Source organism: Macrobrachium rosenbergii, chromosome 1 (assembly GCF_040412425.1).
Source record: "Macrobrachium rosenbergii isolate ZJJX-2024 chromosome 1, ASM4041242v1, whole genome shotgun sequence".
NCBI classification, from domain to species: domain Eukaryota; kingdom Metazoa; phylum Arthropoda; class Malacostraca; order Decapoda; family Palaemonidae; genus Macrobrachium; species Macrobrachium rosenbergii.
The window spans coordinates 60,938,464-60,960,076 of record NC_089741.1 but is presented as its reverse complement, the minus strand read 5'-3'; the positions used below and the strand labels follow the sequence as shown (position 1 = coordinate 60,960,076).

The following is a 21,613-nucleotide window of genomic DNA, read 5'->3' as shown; positions in this document are numbered from 1 at the left end:
TTTTGCAGCACTTCCCATAGTAAGTAGGAGCATTTGTATGATAAGTCTTGAAAAGGAATGATGCTTTGGTTTTCAAAAGGGAACCACGTATGTCATAACAATAATCATCATCATTCAAGATATTCTTATTAAAGAATCTGCTGCAATCACGCTGTGAACTAGCGTACAACTGTTATTTGGATTTCATGTGTACTATCAAGAGTTTCATATTAGTTCTAAAATCCATGCTCAGGTAAATAGTTTGTCAAACAAACGATACCCGTTTTAAAATTCCTTGTAAAATTTGCCAAATTATTCCTTGGTGGAATGTTCTTTAAATAATAGCTTTCTTTCACCATTTTACAACAGACTAAGTTCATCATATTACTAGACGTGACGCAAAGACAAAATTTATTATTCATTTGGCACTTGATCCAAGAATTAATAATCCTAGTAAACAGTGTAAGAATAAAAGTTATTACGATAAGAGTATATTCCATTTAATGTTCTATAAAAAAACCTATCATCCTTATAGACAGTTTTCTCCATAATCAATCCTGAATCTGTGGACTGTTAAGAACTGGTACAACTGTTAATAGTCACATAAAAGATATTGGCGAACCACGATGAGAGAAGGGTTTGATTTAACTTAAGCTCATATTTATGTCACTTTTTGGTCTTACTATTAATCCTTTCACCTTAAAATAACTGTAGACTTTCTGTCGGCAAAGTTTTGTTGACACTCAAACTAAAAATGACAAACTACTTCTAAAATGAAGGGTCACCCGCAGTAAAACTTATAATTTTTGGTTCTTTTTTGTTGACGTTACGCTCTTTTTCTTTACACTAATTTTCCTATAGACTGTAGTCTGTTGCTGGTATCAATACTTGCTTCATATACCTTGCCTCAATAATCATAGACCTGAATACCGTGTTATAAATTAGCAACCATAAAAGCACATGCATTGCAATGCACATGAAAGAAAGTCTTACTCGTTAAATCTGTATCTTGTAACGTCATCGAGGGATATCAAATCAGCTTGGTCGACGTTGATGCGGAAGAGGCAGTCTTCGGTATTCTGTGCCCTCACACACTGAAGTGGAGGCATCGTTCCCCTAAGATTCAAAACGCTTCTCAAGTCATTACATTTGTTTTCCTCCTCATCATTTCGTACGCAGAATCTGACTGGAGTTTCCGAGCACATTTCTTCAGCTTCAACCACATCCATGCGAGCTGAAAAGTTACAATAAAAAATATCACTCGCATGCGATAAAGATAGGGGGGAATTTAGTTGTGACCTTGAACAAGTATTTTAGACTAAGGAGAAGCTCCACACAGGGAAAATAAATACAGAGAAAGTGTTTAATAACAGAGATTGTCCCATACGGAAATCCACACGCACAAAATTAACTTGAAGAAAAATCTACTTACTTTTTGCATAATATTGTCGGGTTACAGTCGTTTCCAGCATTGGGAAGACATCACTGGCATCCCCAATACCCAGCGTGGTAAAATACCACTGCCTTGCTTCCATGTCTTCTTCTGCTTTTCTTTTGGCCTCAGTCAAAGCCCAAAACAGCCTGTGGACCTTTGCATCACTGTAAGGGTAAAAAAATGAAAAATACAAACCGGCTAATTTACATTTTTCGGGATATTCTCAACTAGCGTACCACACTTATACGATGGCAACTGTATTGAATGTAACTAATGATGATACCAAATATATGTTCACGAAACTTTTTTTTTATTATTCTCTCTACAAGGCGTGTTCTCAAACACGTTCCATGAATGAGATTGGCTCTAATTTCTTTCAGTGTTCAGACAGAGATTTAGGAATAACAAGAAGGGCCAAAACCTATCACACTTGCTAGAATTTTAAATTCACTAGTGCTTCTCTATGAAATCTATACGCGTTATGCATGAACTCATTTTTTTATGTTTAAACGATGTTTCGGGAATTGACTGGATGTTTTAGACAGAGGCAGAAAGCAATAATAACTCTAAAACAGGGGAATAGGATCAATAAAAATGGTGATATTTATGTTTACAGGCCTTTATCTTATTTATCTTCTATTCCAGAGAAATGCCATCGTAATTATTGTAAGTGTTCTATGGATGTTACAACCATCGTTTGGCACACAAAAATAACATATTATTCAGCAAAAAGTGATAATAATAATTGCATTACATCGACAATACAGTATTAGCTGCTGCAATGCCAGTAAACGGATCGAAATTGCTGGAATACGTCTAACTTGAAAATGGGTAAAAGTTAAGCGATGACATGTGCTTCTGGTGTATAATAAGCTCATGAAGTTCATCCGTAAATTGCGGTAGTTAATCATGAATCGGCAGGCGCGAAAAGCCTCTGAGTTTTAAAAGCTTCGGGGGTCTGTCTTCAACTTTAGGCTACCCTTAAACATACATTGTATCTCACAGCCAACACCAGTTCCTTAAAGTTTCTCTCCTAAACTAACCTGTACTGTAAGTTTTTTCGATTCAAGAGAAATCTTTGCAAAATGCAATACTTTTAAAAAGGCAGCCTAGCAAAAATCATTCATAATAATGAAGCTGACTAATAAATAATTGTGATAATCAGAGGTCTAGTACAATGAGGAGCTAATGCTAATTATAAAGTTTTCAGCAGTAACATTAAAGCTAACAGAAACAGAAAAACAACTAAACATGTACAAAAACATGTACATAAACGATCAAACATGTACTATAATACATACATAGAGTATTATAGTACTATATGTATGTATTATAGTACTAAAATTCTCTATGTATGTATTATAGTACTATAATTCTCTATGTATGTATTATAGTACTATAATTCTCTATGTATGTATTATAGTACATACATAGAGTATTGTAGTACCAAATTAAAATTCTCCCGTTAGGAGTGGTCCACCAAACTAAAAACAGTACAGTTGCGCAAAAGAAAAATTCCTAAAATGCCAAACGTTTCAGCAGTAAAACCTATATGCTAACACCGACAGACACAACAGCACAGTGAACATAACTAAATCAGCACTCACCTGACGCCTCCGTGAGTGACGTAGGCATCCCATGGGCGTGTGGCCCAGAAGCATCTTTCTGCTTTCGGTGAATTGATATCGACCACTTTGTTGTCAGGGCAAAGGAGGCCATAGAGACTGCTGTTCACCGTTCGGGTCACCTATTTAATTACAATAATAATGATAATAAAGCCTGCAGCTGTTGCATAGGTGTAGGATTAGACAAGAAAGGTGGTTAACCTATATAGTTACAGTGCTTTTAAAGCGAACCACAGAAAACAATATGGTCCAGAATAGTTACGACGAAGTGACTACAGGGTTTGTTTTATGACTCGTAGAGTTTCCAGTCAATGACATAAAACACAACGAAACTTTTCTTCCAGAATTTTTTTGTACTGAAAATACAGAAATATCAGTTTCCTGTACTAAATGATAAGTATTATTTTCCTTTCACAGGACTAAGTTACTCCTGCATTCTTACGAATATAGCCAGACAGCATGAGCCACCATTCCCAAGCAAGAGAGAATTTGTATGCACATCTAATAAACAATCTAGAAACTGAACAGTGTTTCTGATTTTTTTGCAGTGTTGTTGACAAGAGCTATAAATATGGAATAAGGGGCCAGTAATTCAGTCATGCGGTCCAACGTAAGAAAAAACAATAAATATTTACAAATTTTGTGAAAGAGCCTTATCGCTTTATGATGCAACCTACGTTCCTGTAAATGATTGCTATAAACTGATGTCAGATGTGCATGAAGAGAATTTATGAAAGACCGTGTCTTATTCCTCTTGTTAAATCAATTATTTTTCTGCTACTGCTACTTCTTTTTCATGCAGTTCTTTCTGGTGCCTTCAGCTTCACTCTGTAATCATCATAATGAAAAAAATCTACACAGAATTTGAACAAAAAAAAAATTGTTACCTAAGTTAAAAGCCTACCGTAGGGAACTTTGAAGTCCACTTGAATAACTGATGTAAAATTCACATATGTTGGTGACGTTACTTACTGGGAAACTGAAACATGAGAGGCTTTCTGCAGTACAGGCTCGCTCTGCGACAGACACTGAACCAAAATCATTACAAACTCAAACTGATGTTAGAATTGTGAAGGGAAACTTCATTTTCTGGACCAGCTGGAATTCGAAAACATCAAGAAGGGAAAATACAAACCTTGAAGAACTCTTTCACAGTGCTGAGTTTAGTAAAGGCGACGTCTCCCCCCTTTTCTGTAAGGCATTTCAGAGCTCCCTCGTAACCGGCGTACTCGTCCTTCTCATCACACGTCCCACTTTTGCACATAGAGCACATTGCCGTATACCTTTCCTCTGAAAGCGAAAAACAAAGGGGCACTCATGTAGTATATCCTCATGCTGACATGTAATTACAAATCTATATATTTGTAAATGGTTTTACATGATACAATATAATGTACATAATTACATGTATGTAGAATCAGTCTTTCGTGTGGACTAAGTTAGTTAAGTATATCTTGGTTTAACCAGACCACTGAGCTGATTAACAGCTCTCCTAGGGCTGGCCCGAAGGATTAGATTTATTTTACGTGGCAAAGAACCAACTGCTTACCTAGCAACCGGACCTACAGCTTATTGTGGAATCCGAACCACATTATGTCGAGAGATGAATTTCTATCACCAGAAATAAATTCCTCTAATTCTTCATTGGCCGGTCGGAGAGTCGAACGCTGGGCCAACAGGGCGCTAGCCGAGAGCTCTACCCACCCCTCCAATGAAGAACTTGTTCTGACTGTATATAATTATTTCTTCGTGTCCATAAAGATTACAATTTATAATTACATGTATGCAAACATATATTCGAAAGTTTTTACTTTTTTTCACGAACATCATTTGATTTTCTTAACTATTCCCAGCAGATGGGGAAATGTACCAAGTCCTTAAAACACGTCCGTATTAACATGATGGTGGACGAGGCTGCTTTTGATGCGGATAATAAATAACTGTCAAGATTCAAGAAAAAAAATAAAGCTTATCAGCATTTAGTACCGTGCTTGTGTTACCATAGAGACTTCAAGTTTACACCAGCTTCACATTTTTAAGGAAACGTGTTAAAGAAAGAATTATTTTACAAATATTTTGAGCCAAAACTATTAAGAAAAGTGCACGATGAAAAGGGACCTCTTTTGATATAAAAAGAAAATCTTCAAGATATTTTAAAATGCACTTCATGACACTTGTCATTTATGTTACCAAGAATTATTCAACTTAATCAGAATTACAGAAGTGCACCAGTTATCCTAAAAATATACTTTATAATGAAACATTTTTAAACACTCCAAAATGTAAAATTAAGAAGAATTGTTGGACCGGTATCTGCAATAGCTGGGGAAGCCTAAGAGAGCTTTCAGCCGACATAAGCATCTAAGATACTACATCTGAGTGTTTAATCATCATACATATAATTTACGTAACTGTAATAAAATGACTACCAGAAACCCATTTGGAATACCTCTAGTCTTTTTACATTTTAAGTCACTACTACTACTACTGAACTCATACATTCATTATGTATAACTGCAAGAACATAAGTAAACAATTCTAGGCCATTATGATCAAGTGCTTCTTCTTAGATCGTACACAAATGGCACACAGTTACAAACTTACTCAGCGCGGCATCGGTATCATTCAGAACTGCCCACGTCCCTGGGATGCAAGCCCTGTTGAAGGTAGTCGCCAACGCGACAATCTCGTGTTCCACGGATGATTGAGAATCCCCACATATTGGATGAACGACGCCAGCACGCTTCAACTGTTTGAAATATGAAGAAATAGAACTGATTATTGATATGCAAAGATTGTCATACAGCAGAAGAATATCGATTGAAATTTGCAACGGTCTATTATGTGAATAAAAAACTGGCACCTGGAAGTAAAAATTATTAAGTATCGGATGAATAACGGGCACACATTTCATTTGATGTATGATCAAATAAACTGATCATGATCTCTGATAAATACAAAAGGTATTCTTATATGGTGTCCATCTCTCAAGTTAGCTGCCTTACTGACTATTTTTTAACGTATAGTTAAAATCGTAAGCGTAGAACGGGGAATGAAAATTGATTTAAATGGTTTCATGTACTGTAGATCTCCCTTGATTGACCAGCATCATGACATATACAAAACGTTTGTTTTTTCAAAGCATATAAGCCATACAAGAACATGGTGGATGAAGCTGTTTATTACTTTCGCCACCAGAGTTGTTATTCCTCAACGATGCGGGCTACGTACTTGGATCACAGATCACGCTTTCGATGTTATTACTTCAATCCCACTGACCGAGATACAAGCAATTGTATTTTTGGCTTAAGGCAGAATTGAATTAGCTTCTTAAGAAAGGCTCATAACACATGGTCATCATTAAAGAATGATACAGTGTGAATTGAAATGAAATGAATACAGAATTTACGCCAGTGGCCAAGCACTGGGACCTATGAGGTCATTCAGCGCTGAAATGGAAGTTGACAGTAAAAGGTTTGAAAGGTGTAACAGGAGGAAAACCTCGCAGTTGCGCTATGAATCAATTGTTAGGAGAGGGCGGAAAGTCAGATGGAAGGAAGAGAATATGAAAGGAGGTACATAAAAAGGAACGAAAGGGGTTGCAGCTAGGGGCCGAAGGCACGCTGCAAAGAACCTAAGTAATTCCTACAGTGCACCGCATGAGGTGCACTGACGGCACTAACCCCTTACGGGGGATACAGTGTGAGTATTCCAGTCCTTAAAACCTCAGATAGGTTGACACCTACTAACAATCAAATGAAGCGCTAAGTTCACGGACGATATACCGGAGTAATTTCACAGCGCTAACTGACGAAATCCTTATTTTCACTCACGATTTTCATGTCATTATGTGTTAACTATATCGACTGTGCCCTGTCAAACAAGGATGAAAAAGAGAAAGCATAGGCTCTTCCAGGTAACCGTGCACTCGCTCCGCAAACTAAGCCGTGAGTGGAATAATGACCGACAGGATTAATAGAGTACTCTGTTAACCCTGAATGACAGAGTTGGGCAACAAGGTTCACCTCTGTGGCGCGGAAATTCCCTCCAGTAAGACACCAAAGGTTATGTTGTCTATTAAAACTTGGCCATCATCTTCATCATCATCATCATGGTTTATTTTTGGTGACCCTGCTTTCAACCTTCATTTGCTTCACGTCTTTTGATTGTCAGTTTTGAATCTAAAGTTTTCCTGAAAAATTAGCCCCTTAATCAGAACTATTTACTGAGAGATAAGTCTTTAATTTCTCATCGAATATCTCCAAGATTTCGTATATACTTAGCTCCTGGAGCAAATAATCTAATTGTTCGGATGTCGTATGATCAATAGCCTGTTTCCAATAACTTTGTTTCATCTTAGCTCCCTGTGTTGCTTCTTAACAGGTTTCCGTTGGCAGTAGTGGTATACTGTATTAGTTTTTACAATTTGGTTCCGGATCACAATAGTTTTCATCCATCTGACTGAACATTCTAAAGACGGCACTTTTATCATTTACAGATAATCTCCATGGTCAGGTGAGCTCTTTCTGTTTTCCTAGTCTTCTTTGTACTTCTGACCAAGGTCTAAAGGTTTAGACCTTGCTTCCGACTTTCTTACGTGATGTGCTATCCTGAACAGAGCCCACACTGCCTTATCTGCAACACCATCATTTAGTCTGTGGTCTTTCCAACATTTTGAGCATACCAGTCCTCCTGTACATTTGCCTTCCCTGTGTCCAGATTTCTGATCTTTACGGCAATTTTACACGGTATATGTCGAGGACAGCTCGTTCTCTGTGGTGAACAATTTAATGTTGTAATATTTCTTCTGTGTAATGTTTCTTCTATCTCTTGATTTTAGTGTTAGTACTTCTTGAAGTATTTTTTATCTAGGACTATAGCTGTTAGCCATCGTTTCTTGTTTTTTGTTAATTCTATGCTATTCAATTTATTCTTTCTGGAATCTAAATGAGTTACGCATAAGTAAAATTAGAGGTCTGACAATTGTATAGACGTCAATTGTAAGCATTTTAAAGAATGACTGTTTCCCGATTTTGAGGAAGCTTTCACATTTATATTTATCTGTGAACATGATGCACTGTCAGTTTTTTGTTATTTTCTTCTGTTTTCTCTTTTCATCATGCGGACATTTTGTTCTGCGAAGGATTTCATTTATCACAAAGTAATGGTCGTTTAAAGTCTCTTCTATTTGATTTTTTTTTATTAATAATAAGCACGAATTAGTTTATCCTAAAGTTCTTATGTTACAGAGAGCGACTTTGAATTATGAAAAGCATTATCGCAAAAGCTGAACAGAGTGATTCAGTCTTTCATTAATCATACTCACAAGAGCAAGAGGGACTCTCCATCCAGCAGTTTTACCATAACCGGTGTGACAAGATTTCTTTCCGCGCAAATCCGATATCCTCTTGACGGTTGATCTACGCACCACCATCACTGCTTTGTAACGAAATTCCTCTGGAAAAAAAGAAGCTGAATTAATTACAAGGACCAATGAGCTTTGTTTTTTTTTATTCGTCTGCACAGTTTTTTAATCAGCAAGGAGTACAAAAAGTTAAATATACCTTAGTTTAACCAGACCACTGAGCTGATTAACAGCTCTCCTAGGGCTGGCCCGAAGGATTAGACTTACAGCATTTTACGTGGCGAAGAACCAGTTGGTTACCTAACAACGGGACCTACAGCTTATTGTGGAATCCGAACCACATTATAGCGAGAAATGAATTTCTATCACCAGAAATAAATTCCTCTAATTCTTCATTGGCCGGTCGGAGACTCGAACTCGGGCCTAGCAGAGTGCTAGCCGAGAACTCTACCGACTCGTCCATCGAGGAACTAGCAAGGAGTACAGCAGGTACTCACTACACCTCAGTTTCTGTTTTCTCTGAAATAAAATTATAACTCCCTAGAAGAAGAAGCGGATTTCTAATCCACTTCTATGTCTCTCCGCATTTCTTCGTTTCACTTCTTAATCTACATATCATACGAAATCGATTCATCACAACAGCAACTTTTTTTTTCTTTCATCGGGCAGGATTCAGTATCTACACTTCACTTCCACGAAGCAGATGACCCTCATATTGTCACCGTCACTTACATTTGCTCCCAAACACTCACACTTATATTCTTCCACCGTGTCTATCAACATCTTCCTGGTTTCCATTTGGGGCGCATCCACACTAAAGTAAACATGTCATAAACACACAGCAGTAACATTTCGCATCCAAAACAAAAACATGTTGAAAACATGTCACGACTGTCAGTGAAGTAAGGAATCTTTGCCAAATGCTCGATAACGGGGCAGGACTACCAATAAGTCGTTGACTTGTATTCAACCTGTTTGTGATGCGTGTGAGGGTGTGTGATAAATTACTGACGTGTGTTCACGACATGTTTTGCTGTAGTGTCGACGCCCTCTTACCGTCAGAACCTTACTCTTGCTCACATTTGATGTCAACATTCTCCTCCTGCCAGCGTTTTCCAACTCCTTCGCTTATTTCAGCAGTTTCTCTGAACTATCCCCAATTATCAATGTATCATCTGCAAATATCAGCCGTTACACACACCACTAATGACCTGTCTTCTTAGCCCACAACTTTACACCAACAAGTAATATCCTTTCCCTGACTTCTCGCATAAATTCATCTGAAAATATATTAAACAGCAGAAGAGATATAATACATCCTGTCCCACACCCACTGGAGCTTGTTTTATTTTCAGATCTCAATATATTTTTCTCTTTTGCTCTTGCAGTGACAGGGGTGTCGCTTTAGAATGTTCGTTCGCCCATCAAGATTTCTAATTTCCAAGCTGAGGCTTGTCGAAGTTAATCTGATCGAATTTCAAAGGGTAATGAGAACGAGAATAAATAATGAGAAAAAACAAGACAACTGTCCAATACACATCTATAATGGTTGAAGCCAACCAGAATCTATCTAAAAATGATGTGCAAATGTTCCTCATGAAAACCCAGTGCAAAACATTTATATAAAAGATTAGCAAACGTAAATAAGTTGAGAAATATATACATACGTTGGGCATACACAGGATCTCTCATTTCTGCAAAAACTCTGAGGTCGGGATTGATTCCCAGATACCTTTCAGGGAGAGGCGTCATATCGACTTGGCCCCTTATGACGCGATAAATGCAGTCCATTCTGGAAAAGAGAGATTCAAATAATTAATTAAACCATAATGCAGATGCATACGGCTATTAAGACATTAAGATACTTGAATGAAAACAATACAGCAATTAATGTAAAATGCAAAGACTTTAAGAGGAAACAGTAATAATGCAATTCTGACCGATAGGATTCTCCTGTACTAAATTTTACAAATGCCCCAAAAATCTATTTCAGAATCTGTCGACTAATTCAGCTTTTCAAACCTAATCTTTCAAATGAACACCATATTCTTTGGAAGCTTGGATTTCAAGTCAATGGGCCCTGTTGGCTTGTTCCATATGAATAACGTCCATCTTTGAATAATAATAATAATAATAATAATAATAATAATAATAATAATAATAATAATAATAATAATAATCCACAGGAAAAAGCAAAATGGCCTCTTTCCTTTACCTGTCTCTTGCGCTAACACAGACAAACTGGTGGCCCTCGTGAAGCATCATTTGCGACATTGCCTTGCAGTCTTCCATCTGGTCCTCCAGTGCACACACACGAACTGAAAGACAGACGACCTTTATGAAACATCATCATTGCTGGTGATGAGTCAGAAACTGAACACCATCGTCATGGTCATAGCAGAACCCTTAAAACCTTATTTAGTCTACCTTATATTAGTAAATCAATAATCAGCTCCAGCTGCAATTTATCATCTCTTACCAAACGCATTTTATGAAACTATTAGGTTTATGCTGAAAAATATACGTACAAAATAGTCACTGCAGCATATTCAGACTGGTATTCGTTCTTTTATTTAAAGTAAGATACTTGAATTGTGTGTATGTATGTATGTATGTATGTATGTATGTATGTATGTATGTATGTATGTATGTATGTATGTATGTATATATATATATATATATATATATATATATATATATATATATATATATATATATATATATATATATATATATATATACACCGAACACTGCATGTGATATTAAAACTGATATGAAGACGGTCTGGCAGGTAGAACTACAAAGAGAGAGAGAGAGAGAGAGAGAGAGAGGAGGCAGGTGCTGTACAGTGATAGAAATCTATCTCTCTCTACCTTCACAATTATGCAATTCATCCAGTTTCTTGAAGTAATTGTTCTTCCTGTCCCTCTCTTCTTGGGTGTCCTCACTTAATGCACGAAGATTCACCGCAGAGTCCTTGAAGAGTAGGTCAGGATGGCCATGGTATGATCCAAAGAGCCTAATTGCCGGGAATTACAACAGTATTAATGAAAAACAGTATTAATATTACACATCTTACTGAGCGCAAGAGTTATGACAAATTGTGAAACAGCTATACACCACTGTATGCTATACAAAATGATGTTGCGCAATTTTGCTCCCTCAGAGCAAATAAAATAATGAATAAAAAGCAGAAATTGTAGGAGGCTTTGGGACCGTTTAATTACCAAGAAACAAAGATCCGTTTCTAGTTAATTTTTCTACACATCCCACTAACTGACCCCGTGGTCAAGCTCAGGGCAAAAAAAAACAAAACACATGGGATACATGTCATGAAGTGACTGAGTGATACCTGTACAGCAAAACATCGAATATATATATATTATGTCACGATGCGTATCAAGTACCTGGTTATTACACAACTAATCTCAAGATTCAAAAATATACCTCACTTCAGCCAGATACCTGAACTCTCATAACATTAATTGTTACGACTGAGTACTCTAAAGGTAACAGTGATCCTTAAGAAAAAACTTATTTATCAATCACTTGAAAAATCAAACTAAGTTCGTCAGAATATGTGAGGTATAAAAAATTAAACTAGAAATCTTCTAGAGTAAGGCATCACTCCATCAAAAAACTCTAACTGTTTCCCTGGTCTTAATTCACTTTAGCAAAACTAAAAAGAACAAAACATGTTTATCACTTTGCCTTATGCACACACAATCAATCCTATTCACTGGTGATCAATAAATGAAACACTGTTTTCTAAAAATGTTAAATACAAAAATTTATTTTCAGATTCAAAGTTTATAACTAGAATTCACAATTAATTAGAATTCACAATCTGAAAAATTTACTATTAGTTGAAAATAACACAAAACTCAATGAATTCTTGAATTAAATTATGAAACAAAACTAATTCACAAAAAACTTTATCAGAATTTAAATTAATCAAGTAAAATTTAAACTATCAAGAATTACTCAAGATTTAAAAAGAAAATCTCAATAAATGAAATCAAGTATGCAATGTTAAATTAAGTATGCAATGTTAAATTAAGTATGCAATGTTAAATTACCAAGAAATATTTACAATGCTATGTAAATAAATGTTACATCACAAACATAAAAAATGTGAAAATATAAAGAAATTGTAAATAGAAAAACACACAAAAATACACGTAAGATTTATCAATAATGATTTCACTTGTTCAAAATTTCCTAACTTATCACACCATAACCTCTAACTTATCATACCATGGTATCAATAAGTAAAATTTCACGTTACCTACACAACTTGTGAAAACCTCTGTAAATCACTTGCTGCAGCTGCGTTACACAATACACACTTTTTACCAGGCGCCGTTACAGAACTAAATAACTTTGCTAAATTCAGATCTCAAAAGTTAATGTTAAAAGTGACCACAAAAAATTTACGTTAAAGTAATCTCTTCCTAATTAGGAATGAGAGAGAGAGATATGGAACCAAATCGACTGGTCTCAGAAATCAGAATGAAATAGATTTTAGGATTCAGTAACACGTGAAACAATTACATGATGTCATTAAAGCATTTTGGGTGCGAGATACTAAAAGCTTCTAGAAGCAGGAGGTGACGTCATTAAAGCGTTTTGGAGGCGAGATACAATGGAGAAGCTTCTAGAAGGAAAGTTACGTCATCCCAGCAAAACGTTTTGAGGCATCTTACAAAACATGGCGTAATTGATCAGGACGTATTCTTTCTCTCAAAGTGGCGAACGTGACTCAAACAATGCATGCAACAACATGAAATCACTCGTCTTGAGCCCGTATGGGGACGAATCGGCGTTTGTTTTGCAAAACTGTCGTCAAGCTAACCCAAAACAAAGCGTTCCCTCTTATCTCAACTGATGACAACTGAAATAAAACAAGCCTTGGTGGATACACACACGTGTTCACATACTACGCTTTTACCAAGAAAGATATTCGTTCTAAATTACGTTACTATTAAAATTATAACAACAATTCTAAATTACGGCTATCAAGTAATCATTAGTACTTTTGAGATCTGATGTCAAACTAAATATGACACTTCAACAACCATTATCATTAAACATAACACATGAAAAAAGTAAATGTCAAAATTATAGGAGGATATCGTATTACAAGGCAACATCATGAAATTCCTCCCCGAGAAGATTACTTATCCGGGTTTGAATCCAACGATTCACAAGGGATAAATAATCTGCTATGACATTATCTTTCCTGAAATGTGTTTAACACTTACATTATATGGTTGCAGGCATAAAGACCACCTGGTCAGTCTCATATTATTATTTTCATCTTATTGATGAATGAGATTGGGTTGTGATCCGACAATACTAAAATTTCTTCATTCCTAGGTCAGTTCACATACACTTCAAACTTTTTCAATGCTGTGATTAATGCTAATGTTTCTTTTTCAATTGTTGAGTATGTTTTTTTCTGGTGCTTTTTCAACTTTGAAGACATAAAACATACTGGATGTAAGATTCTGTTGTCATCTTTTTTGAAGTAGAACAGCTCCAATTCCACAGTCGGATGCATCAACTTGTATCACGAACTTTTATTGAAGTCTGGAGCTTGAAGCACTGGTCTTGAAGTTAATATGGCTTTAACCTTCTCAAATGATTCTTGACATTCTGGAGTCAATCAAACTTTCTTTTAGGACTGGTTAAGTCAGTTAAAGGAGCTACTACGGCTGAAATTTGGACAGAATCGGCTGATAAAATCAGCCATGCCCAAAAATCTTTGTAGCTGTTTCCTCGTAGCAGGAGGGTAGCCTTCACGGATACCTTCTACATTAGCGTCAATAGGGGCGAGAAGGCCTTTTCCAACTTCAAATCCTAGGTACTGTACAGTTGCCTTTCCAAACTCACTTTTTTGTAAGTTGATTGTTAGTCCTGCTTCCCAAGTTTCTTGAACACTTTCCTTAATATCTTCAGATGTTCTTCCCATGTATTAGAATAAATCACAATGTCATCAAGGTATACACCTACTCCTTCTATTGATCCTAGTAGTTGATCCATCACTCGCTGGAATGTTTGCAGTGCATTCATCAGACCAAATGGCAAAACAGTGTATTGATACAGTCCAAAAGGAGTAATGAAAGCTGACAGCAACTTAGCATTCTCATCTAACGGAATTTGATAATATCCTTTCAACAAGTCTATCTTGAAACAAATTTGGCTTGCCCAATATTATCAAGTAATTGATCAATAAGAGGCAAGGGATAATTGTCAGCCACACTGATGGAATTCAGTTTCCTATAATCAGTACACATCCTAAATGAGCCATCTGGTTTCTTCACTAACACACAAGGAGAACTATAATGACTTGAACTGGGTTCTGCTAATCCATGCTGCAACAAATATTCAACTTCTTTCTTCAAAACATCTCGATGAAAAGGTGATAAGCGATAAGCTCTCATTTTAAAAGGTTTCCATCTTCTCTGATCTTTATCTCATGCTTTGTCAGATTGGTACACCTAGGTACATCTGCAAAAATTTCAGGAAACTTTGAATAACTTCACTTAATTCACTACTTTGCTCAACACTCAGATGTTTTAGTTTATCTTCCAAATTTTCTAATATTGAAGAATTGTTCATCTTGTTTTCAGCTCCTAATTCGTAGCCGTCATCGTCCTCTGTAGATGAAGTTGTTTGTGTTATTGACACTGTTTCAGTTTTAGTCTCTGAAGTAAGGTTTCAAAATATTCACATGTATCTTCCTCTGTCGTTTTCTTCTTCCTGGTGTTTCAATCACATAAGTTCGATCATAACTTCTCTATTATCCTATAAGGACCTTGAAACTTATTGGTAAGGGGAAATCTTTTCACTGGTAAGAACACTAGAACTTGCTGTCAATACTAAAATTTCTTAGCTTAGTTTTAGCATCATATTTCCTTTTCATTTTCTCTTGACTTATTTTCAAATTTTCTAAAGAGAATTTTCTAATTTCTCTTAATCTTTTCCTCAAGTTCTTCACATATTCTCCTTGGATTTCCTCTTGATTTTCTTTAATTCTCTGCAAGAATCTTCAATGGACCTCTAATGTCTCGACCAAAAATCATTTCATTTGGTGAACATCCCATGCTTTCTTTATAAGCATTCCTAACTTAAATAACATTAAAGGTAAACCAGCATCCCATTCTCTTCCTGATTCATTACAATACTTAGTTAACATACTTTTCAATGTCTGGTGGAACCTTTCCAAGGCTCCTTGGTCTCTGGATGATAAGCAGTTGATAACTGTTGTTTTACTACTAACAAGTTCATCACATCCTGGAATAATTTTGAAGTAAAGTTCGTTCCTCTATCACTTTGCACAATTTCTGGTATTCCAAACTTGGAGAAAAACTCCACCAACTTCTCAGCAATTACCTTTGCACTTATACTTCTTACAGGAATCGCCTCAGGATACCTAGTCACTGGACACATTAATGTTAATAGATATTCATTTCCTTTCTTTGTTTTCGGAAGTGGCCCAACCACATCTCTATAATTACCTTGCTAAAGGGTTTTCCTCTAACTTCTATGGGTTGCAGGGGCTTTCTGAATGGTTTCATTCGGTTTTCCAGCTATCTGGCATGTGTGACACACACTGCAAAATTTGCTAACATCCTTGTGAAGTCCAGGCCAGAAAAAATACTTCATAACCTTCTCAACAGTCTTCCTGATTCCCATATGTCCAGACTCATTGCGCTACTGCTACAACTTGTTTTCTCAATGGATATGGAATCAAAATTTTGATGATATTCACCCCATTCAGCATTTCCTGGTATATCTGCAGGTCGATGCTTCCTCATTAGCAATCCTTCCTTTAGATAATAACAGGTAGAGGTTTGTTGCATCTCTTCTTGATCAACAACTCTGAAAGAACAAATCAGCCAACGTTGTATCCCTCTTCTGCAGTTTCATTAGCTTCTCTCTTGTCACTTGACCAACTCAAAGGGCTGAACTCTCCATATCTGCTAACTCTGCTTCACACAGTTTCACTACTATCTTCAGGAACTCTTTGACTACTCAGGTCTCTTCAATAACAACAGGATCCTCTTCTTCTTGGAAATCTCTTCACTACTAACACTAGGGGAAACTTCACTTTCCTGGAACAGTTCTTCTAATCTTAAAGATCCTTCACTTGATTCTTCTGGTGCAGGTAAATCCTCAGTATCTTCACTTGCAGACATAGTTCTCTTCATACTCCTGGTAGTTACACAACTTGAAACAGGTGGGGTTTTTCTTCTCTAAATCTACCGTAGGGCTTATCCTTAATGGTTTGTCTGTCACTATAGGACAAAGGAACAAATGGTACACCACCAACTTCATTACCCAATAAAACATGTACACCTTCAACAGCTAGTGAGTCCTTTACAGCAAAATCGGCATTTCCTGTCACCAATTCACAGGACAAATGCAAGCGGCATATAGGAGTTACCTCTTCTCCTCCTATACCCTTCAAAATAACTGAATCTCCGGTGAGATTCTTCTCCAACTGTGGGTGAGCACACGAACTACCACACTATGGTTACTCCCCGTATCACGTAATACTTTGACTGGTACCTGCACACTTCCTCCTTGAGTTGTCAGCGTACCTTCATAGATATATGGCTTAAAGCCTCCCAAGCTGCTCAGCCACTCACTGCTTGAGTTACATTTCCACTGGTTGCTAAACACTCTGCTTGTTTAGTCTCAGTCTTCCCACACACTGCTCTTCGTAGTTTTGCTTCACCTGGTTACCTTTAACCACTTGACCAACTGGTTTGGTCTGCTGTTGTGTCTGATAACAATCTCGACTGTAGTGTCCTACTCTTCCACACTTGTAGCAGACAACATTAGTCTTCTGTATCTGTCTTGAAAACTGACTGGATGATGAGGATTTAACATTTAATTGCTGAGGGTGTTACCTGACTTTGTATTGGCATAGCCACTAGAAGGATTTCAGTTGTAATGTTCCTGAAATTTGGATGAGATCTGAAACCTGTGCGTTGTTGGTTCTGGTACTTGACATTATAATTTCTTTTGCTAGAAATTATATTAAAATCTTCGCTCAATGTAGCAGCTTTGTCAAGTTTTTTTAACTCTCTCTCTCTCTTAAATAGGCTCTTATGTGTTCAGGAATTCCTCTAAGATATTGTTCTAGGACTACTAACTCCTCAAGTTCGTCCATAGATTTAACTTTAGCAGCCTCCAACCATCGTTTAAAACATCTTCTTACTTTGTAAGCATAATCCAGAAAGTTATCTTGTCATCCTTTCTCAAAGATCTGAATCTTTCATTATAATATTCAGGGTCATCTGGTAAACTTGTAGCACATTATGTTTGAGTACCTTGTACTCTTTACACTGATCAGCTGATAAGGCTAAATAGGCACTTCTTCCTTTACCAATGAGAACACTCTGTAACAAGACAGACCATTTATCCTCTGGCCATCCCATACCTGAAGCTACTTTTCAAAGTGATCAAAAAACTCATCTGGGGCTTCTTCTGTAAATTTCAGGAATTAACTTCTACTCTTACTACATCAAATACAGGGTCTGAATTACCTTGAGTAGGGTTAGACAGTATTACAGGTAATGTGGATCGAGCTTTTATTAACTCCATCTCCCTTTCATGTCTTGCTCTTTCTCTCTCCTCTTTGCTCTTTCTCTTTCTTCTTCTGCTGCTTTTCTTCTTCTCTTTCCTTTCTTTCTCTTTTTCTCTCTATCTTCTCTTTCTCTTTCTGCTTGCATTTCTCTCTTTCAGCCTGTATCCTCAGCTTAATCAAATTTTCTTCTGCTTCTATACGTCTAAGTTCTGCTTCTGCATCACTTTTCTCTTTCTTTTGCTCATGTTTATCTATAAATTCTGCCTCAGCTGCATTCAACAATTCCTGTGCCTCTCCCAACTCTTCATCTACTTTACCAGAGTCCATCAATGCTTGGATTGCAATATATTTGATTTGTGCCTTAATCATACCACTAGACACATTACCCCAACATGCTACTGCTAAAGCAATCCACTGTGCCTTAGTCAGGTTGGATTCAGATAACTCTTGGATGGAAGGAGCTGCTAAAAACCTCTGAACATTGAACAGAGCCATATTCTCTAAGTTACTCAACTAAATAATTCACAATACAAAGCAAAAAATAACTATGTGGTCACTCTCCTATCAAAATATATCCCTAACACCACCAGTATAAACCATAAACCAGAGTGATATTTTGTTTTGTTTCCCGGGTCTCTGGGCACCAAACAATATAATGTCACGATGCGTATCAAGTACCTGGTTATTACACAACTAATCTCAAGATTCAAAAAATATACCTCACTTCAGCCAGATACCTGAACTCTCATAACATTAATTGTTACGACTGAGTACTCTAAAGGTAACAGTGATCCCTTAAGAAAAACTTATTTATCAATCACTTGAAAAATCAAACTAAGTTCGTCAGAATATGTGTGAGTATAAAAAAATTAAACTAGAAATCTTCTAGAGTAAAGGGCATCACTCCATCAAAAAACTCTAACTGTTTCCCTGGTCTTAATTCACTTTAGTAAAACTAAAAAAGAACAAAACATGTTTATCACTTTTGCCTTATGCACACAATCAATCCTATTCACTGGTGATCAATAAATGAAACACTGTTTTTCTAAAATGTTAAATACAAAAATTTATTTTCAGATTCAAAGTTTATAACTAGAATTCACAATTAATTAAATTCACAATCTGAAAAATTTACTATTAGTTGAAAATAACACAAAACTCAATGAATTCTTGAATTAAATTATAAACAAAACTAATTCACAAAAAACTTTATCAGAATTTAAATTAATCAAGTAAATTTTAAACTATCAGAATTACTCAAGATTTAAAAAAGAAAATCTCAATAAATGAAATCAAGTATGCAATGTTAAATTAAGTATGCAATGTTAAATTAAGTATGCAATGTTAAATTACTAAGAAATATTTACAATGCTATGTAAATAAATGTTACATCACAAACATAAAAATGTGAAAATATAAAGAAATTGTAAATAGAAAAACACAAAAATACACGTAAGATTTATCAATAATGATTTCACTTGTTCAAAATTTCTAACTTATCACACCATAACCTCCTAACTTATCATACCATGGTATCAATAAGTAAAATTTCACGTTACCTTACACAACTTGTGAAAACCTCTGTAAAATCACTTGCTGCAGCTGCGTTACACAATACACTTTTTACCAGGCGCCGTTACGGAACTAAATAACTTTGCTAAATTCAGATCTCAAAAGTTAATGTTAAAAGTGACCACAAAAATTTACGTTAAAAGTAATCTCTTCCTAATTAGGAATGAGAGAGAGAGAGAGAGATATGGAACCAAATCGACTGGTCTCAGAAATCAGAATGAAATAGATTTTAGGATTCCAGTAATACGTGAAACAATTACATGATGTCATTAAAGCATTTTGGGTGCGAGATACTAAAGAAGCTTCTAGAAGCAGGGAGGTGACGTCATTAAAGCGTTTTGGGTGCGAGATACAATGGAGAAGCTTCTAGAAGGAAAGTTACGTCATCCCAGCAAAACGTTTTGAACGCATCTTACAAAACATGACGTAATTGATCAGGACACGTATTCTTTCTCTCAAAGTGGCGAACGTGACTCAAACAATGCATGCAACAACATGAAATCACTCGTCTTGAGCCCGTATGGGACGAATCGGCGTTTGTTTTGCAAAACTGTCGTCGCTAACCCAAAACAAAGCGTTCCCTCTTATCTCAACTGATGACAACTGAAATAAAACAAGCCTTGGTGGATACACACGTGTTCACATACTACGCTTTTACCAAGAAAGATATTCGTTCTAAATTACGTTACTATTAAAATTATAACAACAATTCTAAATTACGCTATCAAGTAATCATTTAGTACTTTTGAGATCTGATGTCAAACTAAATATGACACTTCAACAACCATTATCATTAAACATAACACATGAAAAAGTAAATGCCAAAATTATAGGAGGATATACGTATTACAAGGCAACATCATGAAAATATATATATATATATATATATATATATATATATATATATATATATATATATATATATATATATATGTATATATATATATATATATATATATATATATATATATATATATATATATATATATATATATATATATATATATATATCAGGGTGATACATCCTTTGTATATAGATACCCCTTGACAAGGATATTTCTACATATAATTTTGATGTTTTCCTTATACGTAACTGTAAAGGTATCAGTTAGAGAAAATTCTTGACAGTCATCTTGTGATGTTTTCTAAAGTAAGGCTGCCTCAAAACACCATGCGCCCACCCCTGAATTATTTTCTGCCCTATATTTATTTCTAAGCTACCATTTAGTTATTTATTTTCTTGTTCATTTATCTAGACACATTTACTACAAAGAGGCTGAGATCTCAAAACCGGCGACGAGGGACATGTGATGGTAAAGGGGTGAGGAGGAGCAGTTAGTCAGAGAAGTAGCAAATACGGAAGCAGCAGGAAGGAAAAAGTATACCTTAGTTTAACCAGACCACTGAGCTGATTAACAGCTCTCCTAGGGCTGGCCCGAAGGATTAGCCACAGGAATGAACAGAATATCATGGAAGACGGGGCATTAGTGAGGACTTGTACTAGATCCAAATTTAGGCAGAGAGTGCTCAAGATAGAAGAGAGTGGAAGAACTCATCCCATACCTTACTCCGTAAAGAGAAAACCTAACGTATAAATTGTATTGATGATGAGGGGCAATTCAGCAAAGAAACATCTATAACAAGAAACACAGAAAATAAAGATTTCCCGAATGAGTGCAAATCTTAGGGGACCTCCATACCTGAATGTCTTACTTCCAAATGCATCAGGATTGAAGATCTGCGAAACGCCCAGTAGCGTTTCTCTGACCTCTTGCTTTCGGTCTGACGACATTCTTCCCGATACAACCACCTGTGGGGAAGGAAGTCTCTCTTCATAAAGCTGGAATTTTTGGAAATTTTGCATATGTATCTTACCTATATTTAATTAATACTACAACTCAGCCACGGTCCGGTGGCGGCATGTGCTGTTGGTACCTATGGCGGTGCCAATAGTACGATTATGACTAACTTTAACCTTAAATAAAATAACTACTGAGGCTACAGGGTTGCAATTTGGTATGTTTGATGATTAGAGG

The 21,613-nt window shown here is 36.1% G+C and overlaps 1 protein-coding gene across 1 annotated transcript in view; it reads right to left on the bottom strand.

Annotated features, from left to right (window-relative positions):
* LOC136839029 (uncharacterized) overlaps nt 1-21,613 on the bottom strand; it is a 60,647-nt gene that overhangs the window by 8,459 nt on the left and 30,575 nt on the right. The window contains exons 14-23 of the mRNA XM_067104698.1: nt 21,278-21,387; nt 11,278-11,423; nt 10,620-10,722; nt 10,072-10,196; nt 8,366-8,496; nt 5,644-5,788; nt 4,175-4,329; nt 3,022-3,161; nt 1,412-1,578; nt 973-1,213 (exon numbers count right to left, since the gene is read on the bottom strand). Coding sequence (XP_066960799.1) covers nt 973-1,213; nt 1,412-1,578; nt 3,022-3,161; nt 4,175-4,329; nt 5,644-5,788; nt 8,366-8,496; nt 10,072-10,196; nt 10,620-10,722; nt 11,278-11,423; nt 21,278-21,387 — 1,463 coding nt within the window. The remainder of the gene's footprint in view (nt 1-972; nt 1,214-1,411; nt 1,579-3,021; nt 3,162-4,174; nt 4,330-5,643; nt 5,789-8,365; nt 8,497-10,071; nt 10,197-10,619; nt 10,723-11,277; nt 11,424-21,277; nt 21,388-21,613) is intronic.